This window comes from Accipiter gentilis, chromosome 32 (assembly GCF_929443795.1).
Source record: "Accipiter gentilis chromosome 32, bAccGen1.1, whole genome shotgun sequence".
NCBI classification, from domain to species: Eukaryota; Metazoa; Chordata; class Aves; order Accipitriformes; family Accipitridae; genus Astur; species Astur gentilis.
In genome coordinates, this window is record NC_064911.1 from 18,218,721 (window position 1) to 18,242,676 (window position 23,956).

Consider the following 23,956-nt stretch of genomic DNA (forward strand, 5'->3'; position numbering starts at 1 on the left):
AATCCATTCTAAAATAAGGTCAGAAACAGTACTGCCAGTTCAGATGCAGTTTACTTGTAGTTTTTCTTTGGGGGATCAACCAAAACTTGTTATACTGGAAGTGACAAATTTAAGTCAGTCAACATTGCCATCCTAATTACAATGTGTAATACAGCTAGAATCCTAAAGTCGGAACCATACAAACCAAGGAAGAAAGTTTTTGCTGTCAACAGCTATCTAAACAAAACAAGATGTTGTCAGAAAGGGTACTAGTCTTCAAGAAGAGCTTGGTTTTCTGCTTTTAATTCTTGTACTGGTTGAACCATCACTGCAGTCTTTTGTTACTCAGAAAAATTGTATGGATTAATGAAAATAAGCAATATTTTATTTCAATACCAGATTTATGATTTGTGTGTTACACTGGGGCTGGCTTGACTGATATTAAACAGGTATGTCCGAAACACAAAACGACATAAATTAGACATGCCATGAGACATGTACAATTAATTTCTACTAAAATGTGGATAATTAAACCCACTTCTACACCAATTCTTTTACACTTTTAATGGCGATAGTGACTAGTATTTTAGTAAGAGGGTAAAATTCAATAACATGTACAAGGACAGCCATACAACTCAAAGATACTGTTTGCACAGCTTCCAATTCCACTGTGAAAATATACCCCCTCCAAAATAGAAATAGGCACTTCATCCTTAAAAATGAAGCACCCTCTTTTGTTCTTCAGTCATCATCAACAGTTGGCTTGATTGTCACTCCTCTTCTGATTTGACCCCAACCAATTAAACTGCAAAAAGAAAAAAGTTTAATGTTACTTTTAATAGTAGACAGAAATATCCTGGATAAATCAACAGCCTCTTGTCATTCTTACGCCTTCAGTTCTCACAATTTGAATTTTCTCCACTTGTCTCCTACCCAAAACATCCTACAAGATCTAAGACTGGTTAGCAGAAACACAGAATAAAAAAGGATGAGGGACAAAGAGCATTTGTACATTTGTAATCAGCTAAGGATGTACCTTTGAACAGTAAACTAAAAATCTGAAAATGTTGCAACTTACATTGTACTGGTGGACTGTAAATCTATTCACAGCTTGATCTATTTCACCTATGCTGAAGTGCTGCATTACTTTCAAATAGAAATGAAAATGTGAAAATTCAGACAAGATGATAGTAAGATTATAAAGAGCTGTTACTCTCACTGAACGTGTAACCTATAAGGGTAATGTTTGAGTTATGGCCTAACTGTGGTGATACTGCTTAATTTACGGTTAAACACAATGCATTGTCCTTCAAGGATGACAATTACTCTATAGTTTCACTCTGTAGACCTCCTTACTTTATATAAACAATGCAGACTTTGCCAACTATACCCTTGCAAAAGGAACTAAAGACTGATCAAAAGGAAACATTCTGCTCCAGAAGGCACCGGCTGATTACCAAAGAAACGTGAACTAGGGGCGAAGTAAAGGCGGCAGGGGAGATGGTGACCACCGACTCAATTCAAGACCTAAACAATTTACCCCCCACATGCTCCTTGAGCATGCACTGTAGAATAAAAGAACACTGCACTTCTAACTCAAAGCAGAGAAAACCTTAGCCCAGTAGAAATGGTGGCAGATAAGCGACTACCAATAAAGATTTTGGGGAAGGACTTTGGAAACTAAGTAGGTGAATCTAAAACTGTATAAATTGCTTGCTTGCTTAATTGCAGGGTGTGCTAGCTTTGTGGAATTACCACCTAGCACCCATCTTTGCGCAAAAATGAAATAATGTCTCTCCCGAGTGTGTGATTATTGGCTTGTTGCACACTGGGTAATGAGTCCACTTCCCAGACAACTCAACTCTTAGGTAAGTTCTACTATTCAGTAAAATTAAGGCCCCTTTTGCAGGCCACTGTTGCCTCAGAAAAATAAGCTTTTGTAAGGAAATTAAGATTATGTCCATTTCCACAGTCAGCAGGCAGTCCATGTCATCAATACATCCTTTAAAACATTCCCAATTTCTGGCAAGGAGATACACAGAAACCACATGTGCATCTCAATTTAATTTGCTAAGCAGTAGAGCCTGTCTCTGGACACCAGAAAAGGAACTGAAGCATATAAGCCCAGCACTTCCCACTTTTTAGGGCCACATCCATAGCTTACAACTAGTCCACTTTTGAATTCACCATTCCCTGGAATCACTAGTGTATCCCGTTTGCTTGGCCATTTGCTGTTTAATCTCTATGCCTCTATGTATTTACTTTCTATACCTCCTTTTCATCTCTTGCATTCTCACTTTCTTCCATCTTTTCAGTACCCCATTGCCTCAAGCTACAAGTTCCTTTTCACAGTACCAACCGTACATTATCTTTACTCCAACTGGATTTTATTATGCTGCTCTTCCCAGTTTGCCTCCTTTCCCTTTTCTCAACTTCGTTTCCTTATGTTGTCTCTCTATCCTTTTAATACAGCACAGAAGGCAACTTTTTAATAACAGGATCTTTATAGTAGGCTGCCACTACTCGCCCACCCCATAATCCAGAGTCAAGCAGGCTTTCCAGCAAAATTTGGTCATGTTTTTCAAGTGGGAAGTAATCTACAGAAGCAACAAAACTCACATTAAAATTTACATTGGCTAGCAGTCTATAGCTGGAAAAAAAAAAAAGCATAATTTCCAATATAAACAGTTTCTCCTCTTCCTTCTGCTTTCCCTGACTTAATTTGGGTCCTGCCTTTTCTTTTTTTTTTCCTCCTACTGTCAAGACATGTTATCTTTTTCCTTGTTATTTGTTGGGGTTTTTTTTCAGGGAGTAATCTCTTCCATAATTTGTCAGCTAGCTCTGAGACAGCAGGCACTAAATTCCCATCTATGCTTTCTTGTTGATCTGAAAAAGAAACATGCATCCATGGATATTTAAAGCTTAGTTCTTTTTCATACAGTAGAGACTTCTTGTAGTATAAGGGGACACGGCCATTTTTACAAGAGCTGTGCAGGGTCAACGCATCTAAATACCCTTAAGTTCTTATGATGCTCATGTAGTATTATGGAACATGTAACATGTACCGTATGCATAATCATCTAAAAAGAAGTATGGCACTAAGATTAAAATGAATCATCAACCAATTCTGCTCATCATTTTCAGCCTCCAGACACTTCTGTGCAGTCAGACATATTATATTTGTAATCTGAATGGGTCAATCCAGTTGATACCTTTTTCTTTCCTCTCTGCTCATAGTACATAAACTACTTGAACCTTAGAATGTCCCTCCTCCGTTCCCCTGTTATTACTTCAAGGTTGCAGTAGGAATCGTATACAGCTCCACAGGTAGAACACCATTGACTTAGGTGTTTATAAAGACAAGCTTTGACTTAACATTACCAGAATTTCCAAACTGCTCTGCCAAGATTGCCTGCTGTTAGCTCAAATGGCAGTTTTGGCAACAAAACGTGAACCTCAGATGTTTCTTGGTCTGTTAACTAATAGGTATCTACCCAATTATAGTGCTTCTCTGAAAAAATAGGCTAGTAATGAAATGAAGCATTCCACAATAATGGTGTCAACGTGTTAGAGAATCCAGAAGAATTTTTAAAACAGACATACACTTACCTATTCTAGAACAAAATCAGATCCATGTATTTTTTTTGTTAACGATATAACAACCAGGTACTCTACCAATTTAGCACTAACTTACCGCCAGTGTTTCTCAACTCTTCGACTCAGGGCAATTTTTTCTCCCACTTCTGTGCATACTGGGTTAGTTAGCACAATCTTCCCCAAATCAGCCTTTACTGCACTGACTCTCCCTCCAGTAGATAAGGATCCTATGTTTACCATCAAAACTTCATTCTTCGATAATTTTTGCACCTGAAGACAGACATACAAAACTCTGAAACGTAAGCTTTAGTATTAAAAAAAAAAACCCAAACCAAAACACAGACAATATCCATATCTTCTGTTACCACATGCCACAAAAAAAGATATAGCTGAGAAATGCAAAAACTATAAATATCCCCACACACAAACCATGCACAGTACTGTCAGTGGATAAAGTTTGTATGTGAAAGGACAAATACATAAATATGTTGTGCACATAGTACTGTAGGTTCTTGGTATGATATACTTTCTTGGGATTTCTCTACATTTTCTATAAAACATAATGATTGCACATACTGTATTAAAAGTGTAAACAGTCTCAGATATTGCTACAAACTGGAATGTTATACCACTCTAAGATAATCTGGATATTCTCATTTCCCTTATGCCTACATACATCAACAAGATTTTTCGAAAAATAATTCATTTCACAAGATAAAGAGAGCACTGAAGCACTTAACATACTGTTGCATGAAGCAGTTTATAGATTTTAATGCTAACGGGGAAAACTATGATCTTCTAGTTTGATTTGTGTAAAACGGACTATGGAACACACGACTGTGCCATGCATCAAGTTCAGTTTCTTTTCAACTACAGTCTTTCAAAAATACTTAGCTTTAAAAAGTTCTTCAGAGAGATAATCTACAAAACATATGGAAGTAGGAAGTAGATCGGCATGTGCATAAAACTAATTATTGTACAAAGGAATAGGCTGACAACAAAGGAAAACAACTACCAATGTGTTTGGAAGAATACCTAGCTTCAGGACACAAATACTTTACACTACTTTAAACTACTCTGATATGAATTCCTACTCCTCTGAAAAGCATTATTCTGTAATATTAAATATGCAGGTAAGTTTAGTGACAAGCATATATGAACAGGGAGACAAAATTACTACATAAGATCAAAAAAATGTATATACTAATAAAACTTAGCACAAGAAGAGAAATCAGGAAAACCAAAAAAGGGGTACAGACCTTCGCAGCTTTCTTGTCTCCTTCAGTGCGCACACCTAATAGTCGTCTCAGCAAGAAATAGGAAATCTCTAGCTCTGTAAATATTTCTGGCAGTGCTCCAACTGCACCAAGAACTTGGCCTACCATTCGGTCAGCCCGACACAAAGTTGGATCAATCTTAGTTCCAACACCTACAACACAACAAGGAAAGTCACAAAGAGTAACTGAAAGGTAGCTGTCACATTTACGTATTAAAATATTTGAAGGAGATTTAAAAACAGCAAACTGAGGACGTACTGGCAATTCCCTATTACCTGGGCAGCACTTGACTATGAGCTCTGTCTAAACAGGTGAAGAAATATTCTACTGTTAAAGCTGGTACAATTAACAATGCAAGTTGATCTATATTGGCCAGTGACATTCAGGAAAATTATTTATTAAATATCTAATTTTCACACCCATGTTGTCTCTCTACATATATGAATTATTTGAAATCGCTCATAGCCTCTTTGTTTACTACACTGAAATGCACTGTTGAATGATAACAAGTGTTTTCAATAAGCATAAAGAAGTCTTTTCCTAAGAGAATAATCTTACCTATAAGACCTCCTGGAGCAGCATATTGTAGATCATTGTGTTCGGCAAAGAGTGACACAATTTTGGAAAAGATTGGCTTGCACATGAGTTTTCCTTCACTGTCCTTGGACACAATTCCAGGCCGGACCTCAATTTCCTGGCCCACCTAATTACAGAAGTGAAAAAGTGATTAACTGGTTGTTTCACAGGAACATAAAGCTACCTCCTAGTCACAGATAAGACCTACTTATCCCAAGATCTACTATTTATAAAAGTCCTTAGTTCTTGGCTACTGTAGAACTTCTAGAACTTCTGTTGCGCTGTTTACTGCTAACTGAACAATACTGAAAGCTCTGTATCTTATAGCTAATGTAAGAATTGATTTTTTTTCAATACAATTCTGAAAACTGCTTTAGCAAAGGATCTTTATCAGCAATAGTTCCAACATTTAAATTTTACTTTAGTTTTTAAAAGTGACATTTCATTTAGAAATGTTACAGCACTGAGAAAAATTGAGCTAATTTGATCGGTGTAACCGATCAGCATCAATAAACCACAAGACAAAGAAAATACAAATTGTATAAATGTTCAGAGATGTAGTTTGCTCTCCAGTCTAGCAGAGCAACTTTTAAAGTTTCCGTCTATTGACAGTATCCCACAAGCAAAATAAAAAATAAAAATATACAGAATACGTAAATGAGGAAGTGGCACCTGTGGGAACCCACACCCATTTCCAATGTACTTTTAAAGTTCTTTTGCTCCCCTCCTCCCCAAGTAAAAGTGGTAGCACAGAAAAAAAATAGCTCCCTCAGTTTTTGTAAGCAATGAAATCAGGATCATAGTTAGCAAAAGTTAAGACTACAGTAACAAAAATATATTTAAAAAATAAAAATCAGTGTTTCTTGTTCTGGTATTTTAAAACAGGAAGTAAAAACAAGACACAGACAGAAAGGGTAACTGCCACCTGACTGTATTCTACTTTAAAAAGAAATTTATTATATAGATTCATTTTATGCTAAGCATGGAAAAACTCTACTCAATATTGTCATTACAAACCTCCAGAAAAGAAAAGGGAAAGGTTACCTTTAAAACACCCTTTAGAATACTGCCACCAGCTACACCTCCCTTAAGGTCATCAACTTCACAGCCAGGCTTGTTGACATCAAAAGATCTAATTACTGAAAAGAATAGACCATAATCAGGTTTATATTTAAGATCAGGTTTTTAAAAGAATTAGTGTCTTTCTTCAGCAACTTTGACTCCTTCCCTATACTTATGAAGGTATACACATGTTTATCAATATTATAAAAACATAATTCAGGAAGAACACTAAAACATGATGAATATTTTATTCTGAATTTATAACTATATAGCTGATTTTGTTCTCAAAACCATTTAAGCTGCTCATAAACCTGAGTGTTTCTTAAAACTGTTCCTGAATAGCAGAAATTAAGTTATCAAGTTCAGTATTTGAAAAAGAACGCAGTGATCAATTATATTACAAAACCCTTTCAATATTCACAATGTCAATTGTGAAGACTGGAACCTTGTTTTAATGGGGTCAATTTTTATGCATTCTGAACATGTTTTGTAGGTCTCCCATGTTTTATGTGGAAAAAAGGGCAAACAAATGGATTCATCGCAGTGGAACTGAATTTTGTAATATGCTGGACAAGAACTGAGACTTTGACAATTATATCCAGGAGACAGAAGACTAACACAGAAAATCTAACCAGGCTACCTAGTTTCATGGAAATAATTTAATTTTCAAATTCAACAGTTTGTCAGTACTTTGTTAAAAAAATTTAAATTTACAGCAACTAAAGGAAATAAATTTCTTGTCTTTATTGCATTTTAACGCTGTCATACGCATAGAATATACACAAAAACCAGCAAGTACCTCAAATAGATTTAACTATAGCAATTAACTATGAACAAACAATACAGCTCTCAGAAAATATGCAAGTTTTAAAGTAAGAGCACACTCCTTTTAAACCTACCTCTTTTTAAAGCATTCAGCAACATGCTATTCTAACTGTAGATACCCGTAGTAAATGGTTAGCCACAAAAGCCCAGACCTAAGCATTTACATACCAATAAGCCTTGGTTCAGATGTGAAGTCTCGCAAAGGGACTGGGATTTTCTTCACTATATACTCGCAAACTACCTCAATGTTGTATTTCAGCTGTGCCGAGATTGGAATTATTGGAGCTCCTTCTGCAACTGTACCTAAAACAAAATCAAGTTCAACATCAAGCTTTAATATAGTATTTACAGCAATATGACCAAGTGTTCTGTCACTGTTAACAATACTAATGAATACCAAGGCACATTTTATGCGTACTTCCCAAAGCAGTAACTATCAGAGTGTTTGCCCTTCACTTCAACAAAAATCCTAATTTTATGGAAGGATGCATTTAGTTATCAAGGCTTATTAAATATTATTAGTTTTAATTATATCCATGTTTCTTGTGATAACTCTGGTTCTCAAACTCCAAATTTACACATCAAGCCACTCTGAAATAGCTGTTAAGAACAGCGTATGCAAGACAACAGTTCTGAACTAATTTAAAAAAAAAAAAAAAAAGACCCATTGGCTAGTTTTGATGGTGACAATCTAGCTCTGCAGCTTTTCACATACCCCAGATAAAACAGATAAGCAGGGAAGCCAGTGGAACCTCCTGGGAAAGATGAAACTCAAAGCACTAGATTGAAGTTGAACAGAACTTCATGGACAGAGTAGGATAACACTGCCTGAACTGGACTTACAGAGGGAGATAAAAGACCAATCTTTTGTGATTCGGTAGGAGAAACGAATACTTTTATACCTACAAGGTGCCCCTAACAAGCACTGCTTCATTCTCTCCTGTACTACAGTAAAATCTCTACCAAAGAAACAATCTGAGAAGAAACAATACCAAGAAGAAACCACAAATTCAGTGAAAGCTACTAGAGAAGAGCTATTGCTATTAGTTTTACATCAAGAGCTCCGACCAACAGCCTTAACACTATTGTACATAAGCAGTCTGAAACGGGTAAGAAGCAAAACGCCAATGGTCTGGTTTTTTAGATTAACAGACTATGTACACCAACATTGTCTAGGTAAGAGAAGCTTTTCTATAAAAATATAGAGAACCATAATGTCCATGTTCCAGCACTGAAGTATTTCCACCACTAACTGGATTTCTGCTGTTGAAAACTTACCTTGTACAAATGCAAGAATCTGTTCATACTGTTCTTTAGCCTGGCTCTCCTTCACCAAATCAATCTTATTCTGTAGAATCAAAATGTGTTTCAGTTTCATGATTTCTATAGCAGCTAGATGTTCTGAGGTCTGGGGTTGAGGGCATGACTCATTACCAGCTGAAAGAAGAAAAGTGACTGCAATATAGAAACTATAAAAATAGACAAAACTCCTACAGTTAGGACATCTACCTTCCATTGTATCTTTATAAAAAAAAAACCAAAGAAAAAGACAGTCACCTCTCAGTAAGCTACCTGTGAAGCATCCAAGTTAATAAGCACCTACTCTTCCCCAGAACAGTAACATCCACACAATATATGACAGATGAGAGGTTGCCAGAGTGGTTCCCCTATTCTACTTTCTCCCAGGAGAAACACACATATAAAATTTTCAAAGATACTGACAGCTAACTTGTGCCTACTTGACTTATTCCATCCTTTAGGTCTCCAGACATCTCAATACTGACTGTAGCATAATGGACATTTCACCTTTCAAGAAGTATCTTAAAATTCTATGGCATTTTCTTATCACTAAAGCCATAAAAATGCCAAGATCCCCAAACTCTGTAATGCACTATAAATATATCAAGTATATGAATGGGGCAGTTATCAGCATAGTTTAGATTTCAGCCATCCAAGAAGCCAACTTTGGCCTGATGTGCCATTATGGTGGTTAATCTCACTTTCTAGATCTAAACACGCAGAAGGAATGACAGCTCATCATCTCTCTCAGGCTATCTGAAGTACAATATCTGAAGCCGTTTTCCTTGTTTGTTGACATGCCCTATTCTAGGTAAGATAATTACTATTTATCACTGCACAACACTGAATTGTTCTATAGACATATAAAAATCAGTTTTACTCTCTTCCTATTGGTTGCAAATCAGAACAAAAATTGTCTGAATCAAGATAAATCACCTGTACCTTGATTTTGCCCATATTCATCTGGATTTACTGTTTGTACTGATGTCTGTGGACTTTCCTGTAAGGCAAAGGCTACATACTTACTTAAAGCAAACTGAAGCTTCAGAGAAACTCAGAATGGACCTGTAGCTAATCTGTTTCCATAAAACGGTAAAAATTTTACAGTACTATACCACTACAAGATTTCCTCTTACCTAACTAATCTTCTATCAATTGGGCCAGCTACCAGACTAATGAGTATGTATAGTGATGTTTAAAAAACCCCAGCGTGTTAGGGTACATTTTCTTTGTACCATCACTTTTTTTCTTAAACACATCTCAAAAGCATTCACTTGTTTTAATTACTTACCCCACCCCACTAAATTTTAAAACCCATATAAAGTTGCTTCATGATATTAAAAAATAGAGCTCTGCTTTTGTGTAGCAATCATTACCTATCAACAGTAAAGCTGCATCCATTACTGCTGCACCGTTCAACATAGTAGCCATCAAAATATCATGGCCAGGACAATCCACAAAAGAGACATGCCTGTTGTAGAAGAAGGTTAAAAAGAAGTCCAAAAGCTAAATTATCAACAATTTCTCTGACTGATTTACGTGAGTGGCTAGGCAGACACAAAAGTTAAAAGCATCCTTAAAACAGATAGATAAACAAAACATTTCAAGACAGATGCTGAGAAGTAATACCTTAAAAGTGTTTTCAAAAAAGTTCTAAAAGAACACAAAGACTACTGAATAGTTGTTCTGAGTTTTAAGATTTGATAACATATATCCATATTAGGTACTGCTTTAATATTTCCCAAATTTACTTGTAAATTAGACCAGATGTAAATGCACCAGAATAAAAAAAAACACAAAAACACAAAACCCCAAACAACACAGACACCACACAGGATTTCTCTTATCTCTTTTAAAAGACGTCTCCCATTCTCCGATTTTAGAAAATTATGCATCTTTAATCACATGGTTATAATTGCACTTCAAAGACTTCTCTGCAGTGTTACAGCTCTTAGTTCCAACCTTATGATTTTATTGTGCAGACCATAACGGTCAATTCACTACATTCTTGCCTGAACCTATTCAGTGAAGAATACTTGTTTTCTGGTAGCATGCCACCAAAAAGCAAGGGACTAATTTGCTGCTTCGCTAACAATGTAAAAATCTACTATAAGCAAATAAACGGTAAGACAAAGAATCCAAAGCTTTTAACCAATAGTTTAACAATGGCTGCACGACTGTCACACTTCAACAGAAGTTTTTGTTAGAGCAAGTGCTCTACTGGGAGTCTGAGGAAAGGAAGGAAATACGTGATTACAGCACTACATGTGTTTTATACATAACCATGAACTAGGAATCTTGTCGTACAACAGCCTTCGTGACTACTCTCATTTGAGCGATCATTGTGAAGACCCATGTAACAACTGTTGTGGTTACTACGCTTGCATAGTGACCATGCTATACTTTATTAGAAATGAAGTCCTGGTTTCGGCTGGAGTAAAGTCAATTTTCTTCTTAGCAGCTGGTATAATGCTGTGTTTTGGATTTAGGGATGAGAATGTTATAACACACTGATGTTTTAGCTGTTGCTAAGCAGTGTTTATACTAAGTCAAGGACTTTTCAGCTTCTCATACTGCCCTGCCAGCAGAGGCTGGGAGTGCACAAGAAGCTCGAAGGGGACACAGCAAGGACAGCTGACCCAAATAAGCCAAAGGGGTAGTCCAGACTGTATGATGTCATGCCCAGTATGTAAACTGGAGGGAGTTGGCCAGGCGGCACCGTGGCTCAGGGACTGGCTGGGCATTGGTCAGTGGGCGGTGAGCAATTGTATTGTGTATCTCTTGTATATTTTATGTTTTATTATTATTATTTTCCCTTCCTTTTCTGTTTTATTAAACTGCTTTATCTCAACCCAGGAGTTTTACCCGCCGCCTCCCCCCCCGCAATTGTCTCCCCCATCCCACTGCGGGCCAAGGGGGGAAAGTGATCAACCAGCTGTGTGGTGCTTAATTGCCAGCTGGGGTTAAACCACAACAAGTTAATAAAGAATACCTGGCCTCCAGTTAGAGGCCTGATGTCACATTAAGCATCAGCCTTTCATAGATTCATTTTAGGAACTTTGAAAAGTTTTCTGCCTCTAGGAAGAAAGAGTTTTTCTAGGAAGAAAAAGTTTAACAAAGGGCACCCTCCAGAAAGAACTTTTAAAGATGCATTTGAGAGATCCACATTAGTTCTCATTTTAGTGGCTTTAAAATGTACTTGTACTAATACCAGAAAAATTTCACTTCAGAGTCCTGCAAATACCCAAGGACAGAAGACACAGCTGTGCTCTACCATGGACTGTGCATCACGACTAATAAAAACAAGGCAGTTTGGATGATACTGGGCACCCCTGATCTAAGGTATCTAAGAACATGTGGTCTGCCATAACAATTCATTCAGCTTACAGCTCAATCCTGACTATTTTCAGTTATGTAAAAGGAAGGAAACACAAATTATACCATTCATTTTACAGCAGTTACCTGACTAGTTTAAAGTTCCCTTTGGTGCCAGGAATATCCGTAGGGAATTCATCTGGGGTGCTACTTCCACAGGATCGGTAACACTCTGGCCGGGAACAGCTTGGGTCATCCAGCTTGTAAATCTGTATGTAATTTTTAAAAATTGAGAAAAAAAGTTTAATTCATCAAGGGTTAGTTACCTATAACGTGCATCTATTCTGAAATATATTAGCAACATATTTGCTAGATTTATAGTAATGACTCACCTTTGCATTAGCATAACCCAGCTTGATTGTAATATTTCTTTCCAGTTCATTTTTAAATCTGACAGTATGAACTCCAGATATAGCTTTGACTACTGTCGACTTTCCATGGGCTACATGACCAATTGTACCTATGTAGTAAAAGCAGATGTTTTGTCAATAAACCATTGTTTAATTTTGTGCAATGTTCCATTATGATCAACACATAATTACCCCAAACTCTCCACAGCCAGTAAGTCCAGAGCTCCCATCAGAAGCATGTATGGGTTTCGTAATAATTTTTGTTTAAGCAAACAAGATCCTAAATTGAGCTCCCAATGGACAGATCTTTGCATTTTCATGAAACTCATTTCAATGCTTAATTTTAAGGTAAAATAAACTTTGCTTTAGCAACTATACCCCACTTCATTCAACAGTGTTTACAGTGAAGTAAAATTGGTGCTTTTCAAGTTAAAAGGGTTTGACAAGTCTCTTCCTGCACCTTGATAAAATTTATTATGAAAACACTGTATATATATTACTGTTTCAATAAGAATTTCTTAAAATGTTCTCACATAGGTACCATATGCTACTGTATGAGCACCAGAGTCACATTAACGCACCCCTCTTTTTCAGAAGTTTGTTTTTACCTATATTAATCGTTGCTTGTCTGCTGATGACTTCCGGTGAAAGAGGCGTCAACTTGGTAACATCCTGTATGAGGGAGATTTTAGAATTTATTCATCTTTTATCTAAATGTTCAGAGACTACTATAGGTATCTTCTTAAAAATTATCCAGTAGTTCTATTCAGAAAAATCCAACCAAGCTCATTAAAATAATTCTAGGTATGCATTCCAGTCTTTTAAGTATCTGAAATGGGACAAAAAGTGAACAAAATCCTGACTGTAAATCAGCATAGGTTGCACATCAAAACACTGGTTGTAAAATGGTATAGGCTGCAAGGTGTTAAAGGATGGAAGTAAACAAAAACCAAACTCAAAAGAAGCTCTAACACACAAAATTCCCCTTACCTACCCCCAAACTTTAAATTACACATAACAAGCAAATTTAAATTAACTTTTCAGGGGCTACATGGTGAACTGCACCTAAGTTTAAAAAAACAAAGGTTTGTCAATAAACTGTTGTTTAATCTGCATAAGGTTCCATTAGAGTCAATATATAATTACAACTAACACTTTGGAGTCAGGAGGTCCAGAGATTTCATTACTACCATGGATTTAATTTTTAATTTTTTTTTAAATGGCTACTTTTTCCTCAAATACTGTTATTGCTACTTAGGTACAAGACAAAAATTCTGCTGTCTTAAACAGCCTGTTGCATGAACCTACTGGTAGCACCTGGCAAATCAAAACACTTACAGATACATTTTGTATAGTTCAAAAGCCAACTATGAAAGAGATGTTTTGGGTTTTTTAAAGCTGTTTGTCCAAATATTGGAATCCACTGTAATGTTCCGCTATACTATTTTTGAAACTGTTTACAGTTCATTTCCATCTTGCACTGAATTCATATGGATGAACTGCTCAGTTCAAGCAAAGATTCACAGTGCCAAGAGTCCTCAGTGCAGGACAGGATATAAAGATTTTGCTAAGATGCAAATAACGCACAGACACTAGTTTATATTAAACCATATATGGTTTAAACTGTTACATGCAGGTTCTGTGCATAACAAGCAAATAAACTTAAAACACATCTGTACAAAAATGTAAGCTCACTCATTCTATTCCCAAGCATTACATGAATAAAATATTCGCGTTCAATACAAAACAAGTTTTGTCCACCTAACACAGGCAATTACATTTATAGTTCTTGTATATCTAACTTAAAATGACTATGCACACCAAAGTCTACGATGGGAACATGACCTGCAGATGGCACCATCTAGTAGGGTGACTAGCACATAAGCGTGATGCAAATCCTGTCATCAAGAGAATTGTTCCTGGTGCACACAATTATGCATGCATGCAATTTTTTCCTCAAGACTGGTATAAGGCTGAGTTAGCTATAAGCTCCAGTCAATTGTAAGCATTCGAGGGCCAACTGAAAATGTACAAAATTGGCCTTAAAGGTAATAATTCTGACTGACCTCCCAGCTAGGTCTATCTCTGCTCTTTCTGACTGACAAATGCCATGGTCAACAACAAAAGGAAGTAAAGAAACTTTTTGAAATTACTAACGTGCTTCACTGATGAATATCAATATGCTTAGCTATAACACAAAAAGAATTCTTGTACTCAAACCCCAAGAGCATCAAATGTTATTGCTGTAAAGACAAATAAGCTCTGCTAGTTTGCTGAACACCGGGGAGGCAGCAATAGGATTTTTGACTGTTTTTGTCTGCATACATGAGTCTGGTTTTTGTCTGCATATATGTGTGATAAGTGGGACAGCTCAAGCGAGACATTTAATCGTCGAGACTGCCACAGCAAGAGACCGACCACTGCAACCGGTTTTCTTGGGAGTCAAGAAAACTTTCTTAGTAGAGCAACCAACACAGGGCTGGCAACCACTTCATCTAGCCTGCTGGGGAAAGGGAATACCAGTTTATGGTTATGCTTCGGAGAGAGAGAGCCTTTAACTTCACTAAGCAGGCCAGCCCTTACAAGGGGGAAACTGCAGGTCACACAACGGCTTCCCTCGCCTGCCCACCGAGCCCGGGACTCGGCCCACCGGCAAAACCAAGCGCCTCACCCAGGCAACCCAAACCCGCTGCGACCGGCCTGACCAGCTCCCGGCGCCGCCGCTCAGGCCCCGCGTCTTCCTCCCTCCTTCCCTCAGCCCCGACGTGCTGCAATTCGCCCCCCCCCCCCCCCCCCCACCGGCCGCAAGCGCCGCGGCGGGGCCCGGAGGGAGGCCCGGATCCCCCTCAGCCTCCAGCCGCCTCTCCCCCACGCCCACAACGGCCCGCCCGGCCGCCCCGCTGCCCTCAACCGCCCTTCCTCGGCGCCCCCGCCCGTGGCAACTCGCCCCCGTCCCCCTGGTCGCCCCCTCGGGCGAGTCTCACCAAGGTGGCGAGGTCCTGCCGGCTGAGGTGCGGCTGCCCCAGAGTCACTCCCGCCTCATCCCCCGCCATCTTGGCCCGAAGAGGAAGCGAGGACGCCCGGGCGCCCGCCTGACCCCCGGCTCAACCCGTCCACCGCCGCCACCGCGGTACCCGACACACACCGACCGCGGTGCGGACGCCCGTCTGCGGAGACCCGCCGCGGTGAACGGTTGCGGGACCGCCGTCAGCCCCTCTGCGGAGCGGGAGCGGCTCAGGCGCGCCGCGGGGCAACCCCGAGAAGGACCCCCAGCCGTCGCCCTCACGGCCGGATGATGCAACCGGGCCTGCTGTTCCGCGTAGCGTCGGTGCCGCCAGCCAGGGGAGGGAGGGCCCTGCGCATGCGCGGGGCGGCGGCGGCGGGAGCGCGCCTCGCGCCTGCCGCCGGGTAACGGTCGTGGGCTGAGGGCGGTGAGGGGCGGCCCTGAGGCGGCGGCGGCGGCGGGGGGGGGGGGGGGGGGGGGGCGGGTAAAAGGGACCCCCGGGGAGCTCGAGTGGGTGGTTTTATTTGCGGCTTTGGGTTACTGCTGTGGGGACGGAGGTCAGGGGAATCGGCGCCTGGAAGTATTTCTGTGAGAAACAGGCTGTCTTTTGACAGGCTGCGGTTACTCGGTGCTGCGTGTAGTTACGGGCGTCAAGTACCGCCGCTGCTTCGGTAGGGTGATCGGGGTGGGGACCTAGTTCGGTTGAAAGATACACCGAAAAAGGAGATTCATCCAGTGTTTGGGGTTTACGCATCGATATTTGTCTCACAGCGTGGCGGTGTAGGTTTGGTTGGGGCAGCGAGTGGGTGTGATGCAGAAAGGAAGATGGGGGTAAAACTGGAGCAAGATATGCTTGTATGTACGGGAAATGAGCATATTTAATTTGATGTCTGATCAGCTTATCTGCTTGAACAGTAAAGTCTCACTGTACGTATGTTAGTAATCTCTGCTGGCCATCAGCCTGATAAGATTTTGAATTTCAACATTTCTCTTGTTGCTGTCTTTTGTAGGCTGAGTGCTTGGTGTTAGGGAGACTGTACGGACATAAGACCATGCCCTAAGATCTGAACAGCTTGAATCTTCTGTACCCAAACAGCTAAAAACCCCGCCAAATGCGTGCCGTTTTCAGACTTGGGTATGACATCAACGCTTTAAAAATTGAGTAAAATCCCTGATCCAGTGATGAAAGCCAGCTTAGAGGTTCAACAGAGACTAAAGGCCAAATTCACAACCCTCCCCGTGGGAAATTGAACTGACTTCCATGGAAACCTCTTCAAGTTGAGGTTGTTACTCATAGGACTTCTATGATCAGAGAAACAGGTTTCAGTGTAAGTAACGAGTTATGTAAATTACATGTACGTTCATAAACAGTGGCTTTGCTGGCTGGAAAACGTGATGGTTCTCAGATTTTGCCTGGCTAACTGCTTGGGTCAAAAAAACAGGTTTGGAGCAGACAACCATGTGATTGAAATGCGATGATAGAAATCTGTGTGAAACTGGTATGCCTGGTTTAACAATGCTTGTAACCTCCCACTTTCGCAAATACTACTATTTCCATTCTTTCCTGATATAAGAATTAGGAGTGCGTTCTGCTGGAGATACCTAGAGCAAATACATTGCCAGCATTCTTGTTTTGAAGAAATTAATATAAACATGTGGTGAGAAACCTTATAGTATGTATAATGGTGTTACCAATGACAATATGTGTTTTGTCTTGCAACCCAATAATTTTGCACATTGGGCCGGAAGATAAATTTTCACCCCTAATCTTTCATGAGGCAACATGATGTTTTCAGTTTTGTATAAAATATCTCACTTCTGGGAAAAACAACAGATGCATATGACCGAGATACACAAAGTATAGTGGGAACATGATGCAATACTTGCTTGTAGTTGCCTCGATGTCCAGGCATGTATAATCACTCTTTTATGAAAATGAACTGAAAATACTAGACTCTGTAGTTACTTAGCTGTTTAAATTATGCAATAATGCAGTGCAGTGTAAAATTACGGAAACAGTTTTTGTCACATTTGCAGCAGCCTTTAGAAAGGATTTAATCCTTGCCAAGAACCCTGTCAGGAATCTTAAAAAAAATACACCAACTGTTGCTCCTGTTTTAACAATGAGATTATATATTTTACATATTATGAGATACTCTTGTTACTTTGATTCACTGTATTTGGAAATATTTGTAGTATGAAGAAAAACCAGAGACGTCTAAAGACTGCAAATGTCTAAGTAGGTAAAAACATTTCTAGGAGTTGGCAAGTATATTATACATATAAGTTAAATAAAGTTTAAAATTGTTCAAATTAAATGGTAAATAGTGTATCAATATAACTCAAAAATGTATCTCCAGAATTTTATTCATTGCAGTAGTCTCATTTAAGCCAGTGGGAACTAGTTAGTAACCAACTTTGTACAGATGCCTAAATCAGTGGGGTCAGCGCAAATCTCTATGTAAATTAATATTAACTGTGGTAATGTTGATACTGCTGGCCATTATCAAGGCCCAGATTTAACAGTCTCACCTTTTTATTTAGGAGATTAGAATTGAGGCATTATTAATGTTTTTTATTTTTCGGTAGGGGCAAATTGTCCAATGTGAATGAAAAGGGAATGGCGGGGGGTGGGGTGCTTTTAAATCTTGAGAATAAGTGTGTCAAAGCTGTTGGGCTTTTTTTTTTTTTTTTTTTTTTTTTTTTGGCTAGGATTGAGGTCCTCTTCTGCGGCAGTGTGTAGGAGAGACCTGAAGATCATCTTACGCCTCAGCTTGCCACAAACTGCAAACAGCAAAATGACAGTCAGGTAAACCGAAAACAGCCCTGTTTAGCTTTTTCCACCCTTGCTGAACTAGGAAGGTTGGAAGTCTGAAGAGGGCAGAAGGATGCATGAAGTTTTGGTTGTATCATTTCTGTGTATGAGAAAACTCCAGATTTTCTTTGCTGAAGCATGAGATGTGAGCGGGTATGTCCTTGGTGCAGCGGAAGACATGCCCTATGAATAAGGGAGAGAATGTCTTTCCTTTGAGACTTAGGTGGCAGGAGCAGTAGCTGTCTTGGCAGAGTCAGTACGTAAAGTCAGTTGTTTCGCCATAAGTGCAGAAGTAACAGGTTTTAAAACAGTGACTGGGGAGATGGGGCAAACTTACTGAACGAGTAAGCGGATGAGGTGGAATAGTATGAAGTTTGCTGAGTGGAGAGAGGTCAGGCCGTTGGGATGGAGGAGTGAATGGGAGCAGGTTGATTGTAGTGTGGAATAAGTAGGCCGTGAGGGAGCAGTAGGAGGGCAGTTGAACAGAGTGGGAATAGCGGTGGGAAGTCTTTTGTGAAGCAGCATGAAATAGCGGGTTCATTGTGTGAAGCTGTGAAAGGTGGGAAAGACACTCTGCTCAGGGGTGGCAGCTATAGAGGAGGTACGCTCTTGTTTTATAAATCAAGAATGGGGTGGGGGTGGTAACGAGAGACTGAAAATAGGCAGTGAAGGGGCTGGGAACAGCCATAAACAGGGAGAGGATGGCAGCCTGTGGCCTGCTATTTCAAGCGGGGAGTTGGGACAGAAGGTGATGGGGAGGTACTTAGCAGGTAGCGAATGGTTTGGGGGTGGCAGTGGCAAACCAAAGGTCCACCTCTTACAATAAAGTCCGAGTTTGCCAGGCAAAGGCAAGACAGAGAAAGCAAGGAGGTGATGTTTGTGCTAAGGCAAAGCCCTGTTCATCCCACGCTGGGCTGCAGTTCCCCGCTAGCTGCTCGCGGTTTGTTGCTCGAGAGTGGCTACGCTGAGCGCCTGTGGCCCGGCGGCCCTGACCCGTCGTTGGGCTCCGGTGACCCGGTTCTCACGCCGGCTGGCAAGGCTGCCTGTGGTGAGAAGGGAGCCGGGATCAGCCCGCGGCACCTGCGGCCAGCCGGCTGTCAGGGGTGCAGGAGTTCAGCAAGCTCCAAACGGGGATTGCTCTTTGCCCCGGGGTGGGTTGCAGCAGTCCACCCCCGTGGGGCTGCTCCCCGAGAAAAACCCAGAAAAAAGACCAAAGCCTTGAGGAAAAAAGGGGCTGCGGATCTGCGGCGGGACCCGGCCTGGAGGCGGAGGGGTGGAAGAGAACAACGTGAGCCTGAGCCACCGAAAGCGGACGCCTGCGGACGAGCGTCCTTAAGAGCCGGACGCAGACGATGCTTGTCGGTGCCGCTTTCCCGAGACCCCAGCCCTGCGCGGCCCGCGTTAACCCCCGGTAAGGGACTCCTCTCCCACGGGGGACGTGCCCGGTCTCTCCCCACGGCTGCCGGTACGAGCCGGCGGCGGCAGGGCCGGGAAAACACCGGTGGGACGGGACACGCCGACGGGGCGGCGGGTTACCGGGCCGGGGCCGAGGCTGGAGCGCGGCGGTGGCGGTTTGCCTCCCCCCCCCCGCCCCGGTCCTCCCTCCCCGGCCCGCCTCCGCCGGGCCCGCAGGTGGCGGCGGAAGTGACGGCCGGCGCGGGGTGCCTGTCGCGGGGGAAGATGGCGCCTGCGGCCGTGCTAGGCAGCGCAGAAGGTAAACAAGTGTGAGACGGTGCAGGGGAGGTGGGCGGGCGGGAGCGGCAGGGACCCCGGGGACCAGGCCAGGCAGGGCCGGGAGCGCCGGTGCCCGGGCGGCGCGGCACGGCGGGGGGCGGCTCCCCACCTCCCCCTGAGCACGGACCGCGGGGAGGAGGGAGCCCAGGATCCCCCCTTCCTCCTCCTCCTCCTCTGCCGCCGCCTCCTCCTCCTCCTCCTCCTCCCGGCTTTGCCTCAGCCATTGCCCCTCTCTTCAGCCCCCCGGCGCCTCCCTCCACCGCCGCCCCCGGCTTTATGTTACACAGAGGCCCCCCTCGCCGCCGGTCCAGCGGGAGGAGCCGCGTCTTCAGCGCCGCCGCTGCCGAGAGGTAGGTGAAGCCGCCGCCTGGCTCCCCGGGGCCCTCCCGCCGCTGCCCGACCTACCGAGGGCGGCCCGGCCCCCCCACTCCGTCTCCTGGCCTTCGGGGACCTTCCTCCCCCGGCCGAGAGCAGGCGGGGGCGGCGGGCATGGCCGGGCCGGCCGCCGTGAAGGGCTTGGGCGGCCTCCGGAGGGGGGGTTCGGGGGGGGTCTCTAACTCAGAGCCCGCCAGACCCCCCCCCTTCGTCGGGGAGCTGGGCCTGTGAGCTTTGGATGGCGGGAGGGATGCTAAACGTGTCAAGCAGAGGAGCTGAAGTGGGTCATATGAGTTCCTACCCCGAAAATGGCCCTTTGGCCATCAGCGACGTTGGGGGAGATAAAAAAAAAAAAAGTATCTGAGCAGACTCCCGCCCAGGATTGGTGCTGGAGCTTTGAGCTATTTGGTAAATCCGGACGCGTGGCTTAAAAAAAAACTTATTAGGTTTTTTTTGTGTGGGGTTTGTTCCCCCCTCACCCCCCACTCCCTCTTTAGAAGAAGAATAGGGGAACCATCAAGCTGTTATTGGATAAAAGGGCAGAACTACTGGCTTCCTGTTGACTTCTTTGTTGTGTGTACTCGTCCCTAAGATAACAACGCAGCTCTTTGACCACCGTTGCCCCAGTTCACATGCAGATCCCCTCAGCGTACCACCGTGCGCCAACATCCTTTCTGTCTTTTTCCTTCCAACACCTAGCCAACCTGTTTAATTTCTACCACATGTCCTATAAACTTTCCCACTGTCACTCATCTCCTTTCACTTTCCTTAATTATACCCTGTGGCTGGTTTGGATCTACGCATGTGTTGATTTGCCTTTCAGCAAGCAAAGCAGAACAGATAACTGTTGAGCACACACTGGAGATACCAGGTCTTTTTCATTTATCTAGCTGCCAATTTGAGGGGAAATCTGTAGAAATTTAATATGTTTGAGATTTCTGTCTTTCTGACAAATGAGGTTGACATTTCGCAATGAGGTCAAAAGCTGTGTGTCTTGAACAAAAGGCACAATCTCATTAATCTCATTTTCTCAAAAGATGTCAAAAGTATTAACTAAGTGAGCAATAAATATACAGATAATAACAAAGAATTGTAAGGGGTAGTTCAACTATCTCAATTTAGATTAAAAATTTTTTTACTAATAGAGTTTAAATACTACGTGTAGCTCATTACCTTTTTATTATGCTAAAAACTTATGAAGAGTCCAAAAAAGTAGGATTAGATTTTTGCTACTAAGAAATACTTAACTTGCTCCTTTTCTGTATAAAATACGCCTTGATTTTCTTGATAAATATCTTTGCAATGAGAAAATCACTCTTTATTAATATTTTTTCTTACATGTGGAAAAATTAATCATTATAGAATAATACATATACATATATATATTTATATAGAAAAAAGGAATGTTGGCACTCAGGATAGAGCAGTCCTGTCCACTTTGAGAGCACTGGCAAATCCGTAGTTTTCAACACTACCATCATATAACTCTGGGTACTAGTGATACAAGTTTTTTTAGTTAAAGACTATTGTCATTCTTACGGATGTAATAAAAATATTTTATACTTGGTGCCTGTTCTGGTATCAGTGAATGTAATTGGAACAGCACTGAGCTGAGCTTGCTCTACATTTGGGAGCATGTTTTTCTATACAGGTGTAGTGATGCAATGATCTTTTCTCCAAATGGTTTAAACTATCTTAATGTCTGTGAAGTGCAGTTACATCATCTGCATAATGGACTAATACGATGAGAAACTAATGTATATCTCATTGATGTTAATTCATGAGACAGAAGCTGAATTTAGATTGAGTTAGGTGAAGTTAAACTGGTCAAGCTACTACAGCTGAGGCATACGTCTGGCAGTCTTAAAATGCTTGTCAAGCATGTACTTTCATCAGAATCCTTTTGATAGTAATCCTAAAGCTTGATTTAAGGACTGAGCTGGGGACCATATTTTATTCTCTGGTGGCTAGTGTTGCAAAATGGGAAGTTTCTGACATACAATTGATTAGCATTCATCTAAATTAAATATGTGAAAATTATACTCTTCCGCAGTATTTTAAAACAGACTGGTTCTGATCTTTTGTGTGTGTGCTTTTAACATCTGGATCTTTCTGTGCAGAAAGACTAAATTGGGTTATGGTATAAGTTTTGAGGAGCAGAGAGTAATATGAGCTGAGAAACCTATCCATTGTGAATACGTGCTTATGAGCGCACCAACACGTCTGCTTGAGTTAGAGGTTTCTGAAAAAGGAAACGGAACAAAACACTCTCTCCTACTACTGAAGTCTATGAAGATAGCTAAAGACTACTCAGCAGGGTTCTAGCATACTTACAGAATGACCTGTAACCGTACCGAGCTGAGACGCAATCCATACTGAGTTTTAATATGTTTGGTTATAACTAGTTCTGATAATGCTTCTAGCATTACCATAATGACCTCGGAGACACTGAGGTGTTATAAAAGTGCCACTGTTGTTACGAACTGATGCAGATTGCTTCAAGAGAGCAACATGGGTAGAGATTGTAAGAGGAGCTGTCATGGTCAGATGCGTGCCCCTAAGAAATTCTTCCTGCAGTGTGGACAGTTTTCAGGAGTACCCAAGTTTTAACTTCTAGATTTCTGGCAGTCTGGTTCCTCTGACTGGCAGCGATCGGTAAGCTCCTAACTTCTCACTTCTAAAGTAATCCAGTGTTTTTGGCATTCTCGGCACGCATTGGATGAAGTCTTTAGTGTGAACCTACCCATGCATTTAAGATAAATTGTTTCCCAGACTTAGCATATTAATTATAAAGGATTTTAGATAAAACACCTATGAACTTGATGTGTTTCTTTGTTTCCTACTTTTGCAATTGTAGCAATGGAAAGTTTCAGCATCTGCTGGTTATTGATCTAGCTCACTTTTACGTCATTCCTTCTGTTGCTGTTAGTGGAGAATTGTGATGAAAAATGGTGGTTTGGACAAGGTTTAATGGTTTTAGTGTCAAACCATGTAAACAAAGGTTTAATTTGGGGGATAGATTATTTATACTGTGTAAATGTATTTTTATACACTCATTACATTCTCGCTCATTGCAGTACACTGCATTCAGAGGCCTGGTTTTTAGTGATGAATGTGTGCAGTTGTGAATGTTTTGCTTCTGTGTGCAAATGCCAGTGTGTATTGTATTTTCATACATGTGTATAACATTTGACTGTAGAGAAACATTCTATTTTTGCAGGAAAATGTTTGTTTTAACAAACTTAGGGTCAAAGGATTCTGTTCAAAGCAGTCTTCATTATGCACCTCACGAAATAAAGCATATGTAATGGCTTTAAAATTTGCATTTAAATGCACACATTTGATGGATGAAAGGAATGGGATAGATGGAACAGATTATTGGATTTTTAAGGTTTACTTCAGTACTTCGTGTAACCAAAGTATGGTTCTGTATGTCTGGTGAAATATTTTTTTGTGTAACTCATAGATATAGTCTTTTATTATGTGAAAATTTGTTGTTAGCTGTGTTCACAGAGGTGGTTTCTCAGAATTTCTATGAGGTAGGTAGAATGAACAATTACTTCATAATCTGTAGACAAAGGAACTTGCTAGTTCTGTCTCAGCATCTCAAATGAGTTGTTAAGGAACAGCAGTAAAGGAAAGCAGAAACCTGCCTTTCAGCTGGTGTGCTACAGTTGGCATTGTCAAT

The 23,956-nt window shown here is 41.3% G+C and overlaps 2 protein-coding genes across 17 annotated transcripts in view; one reads left to right on the forward strand and one right to left on the reverse strand.

The window, feature by feature from the left end:
- Positions 1–32: 32 nt before the first annotated feature.
- EIF2S3 (eukaryotic translation initiation factor 2 subunit gamma) lies at positions 33–15,451 on the reverse strand. Its single transcript, XM_049835069.1, has 12 exons — positions 15,325–15,451; positions 12,949–13,012; positions 12,323–12,450; positions 12,078–12,199; positions 9,992–10,086; positions 8,595–8,753; positions 7,485–7,619; positions 6,474–6,568; positions 5,412–5,556; positions 4,836–5,005; positions 3,674–3,846; positions 33–784 (listed from the first exon to the last, which is right to left on the reverse strand). Exons 1-12 carry the CDS (start codon positions 15,391–15,393, stop codon positions 721–723), a joined length of 1,419 nt encoding a protein of 472 aa, XP_049691026.1. The 5' UTR covers positions 15,394–15,451; the 3' UTR covers positions 33–720.
- Positions 15,452–15,672: 221 nt separating this feature from the next.
- The window catches only part of KLHL15 (kelch like family member 15), a 34,595-nt gene continuing 26,311 nt past the window's right edge, over positions 15,673–23,956 (forward strand). For 11 of the 16 annotated variants that reach the window (XR_007510290.1, XR_007510289.1, XR_007510288.1 and 8 more), the window contains exon 1: positions 20,133–20,243. The gene's annotated coding sequence lies outside the window, so the exon portion shown is untranslated. Of the gene's footprint in view, positions 15,772–16,354; positions 16,673–18,056; positions 18,154–19,797; positions 19,874–20,132; positions 20,244–23,956 lie in introns of those variants that run through there. The other 5 variants (XM_049835017.1, XM_049835014.1, XM_049835012.1 and 2 more) reach the window with 5 other exon arrangements.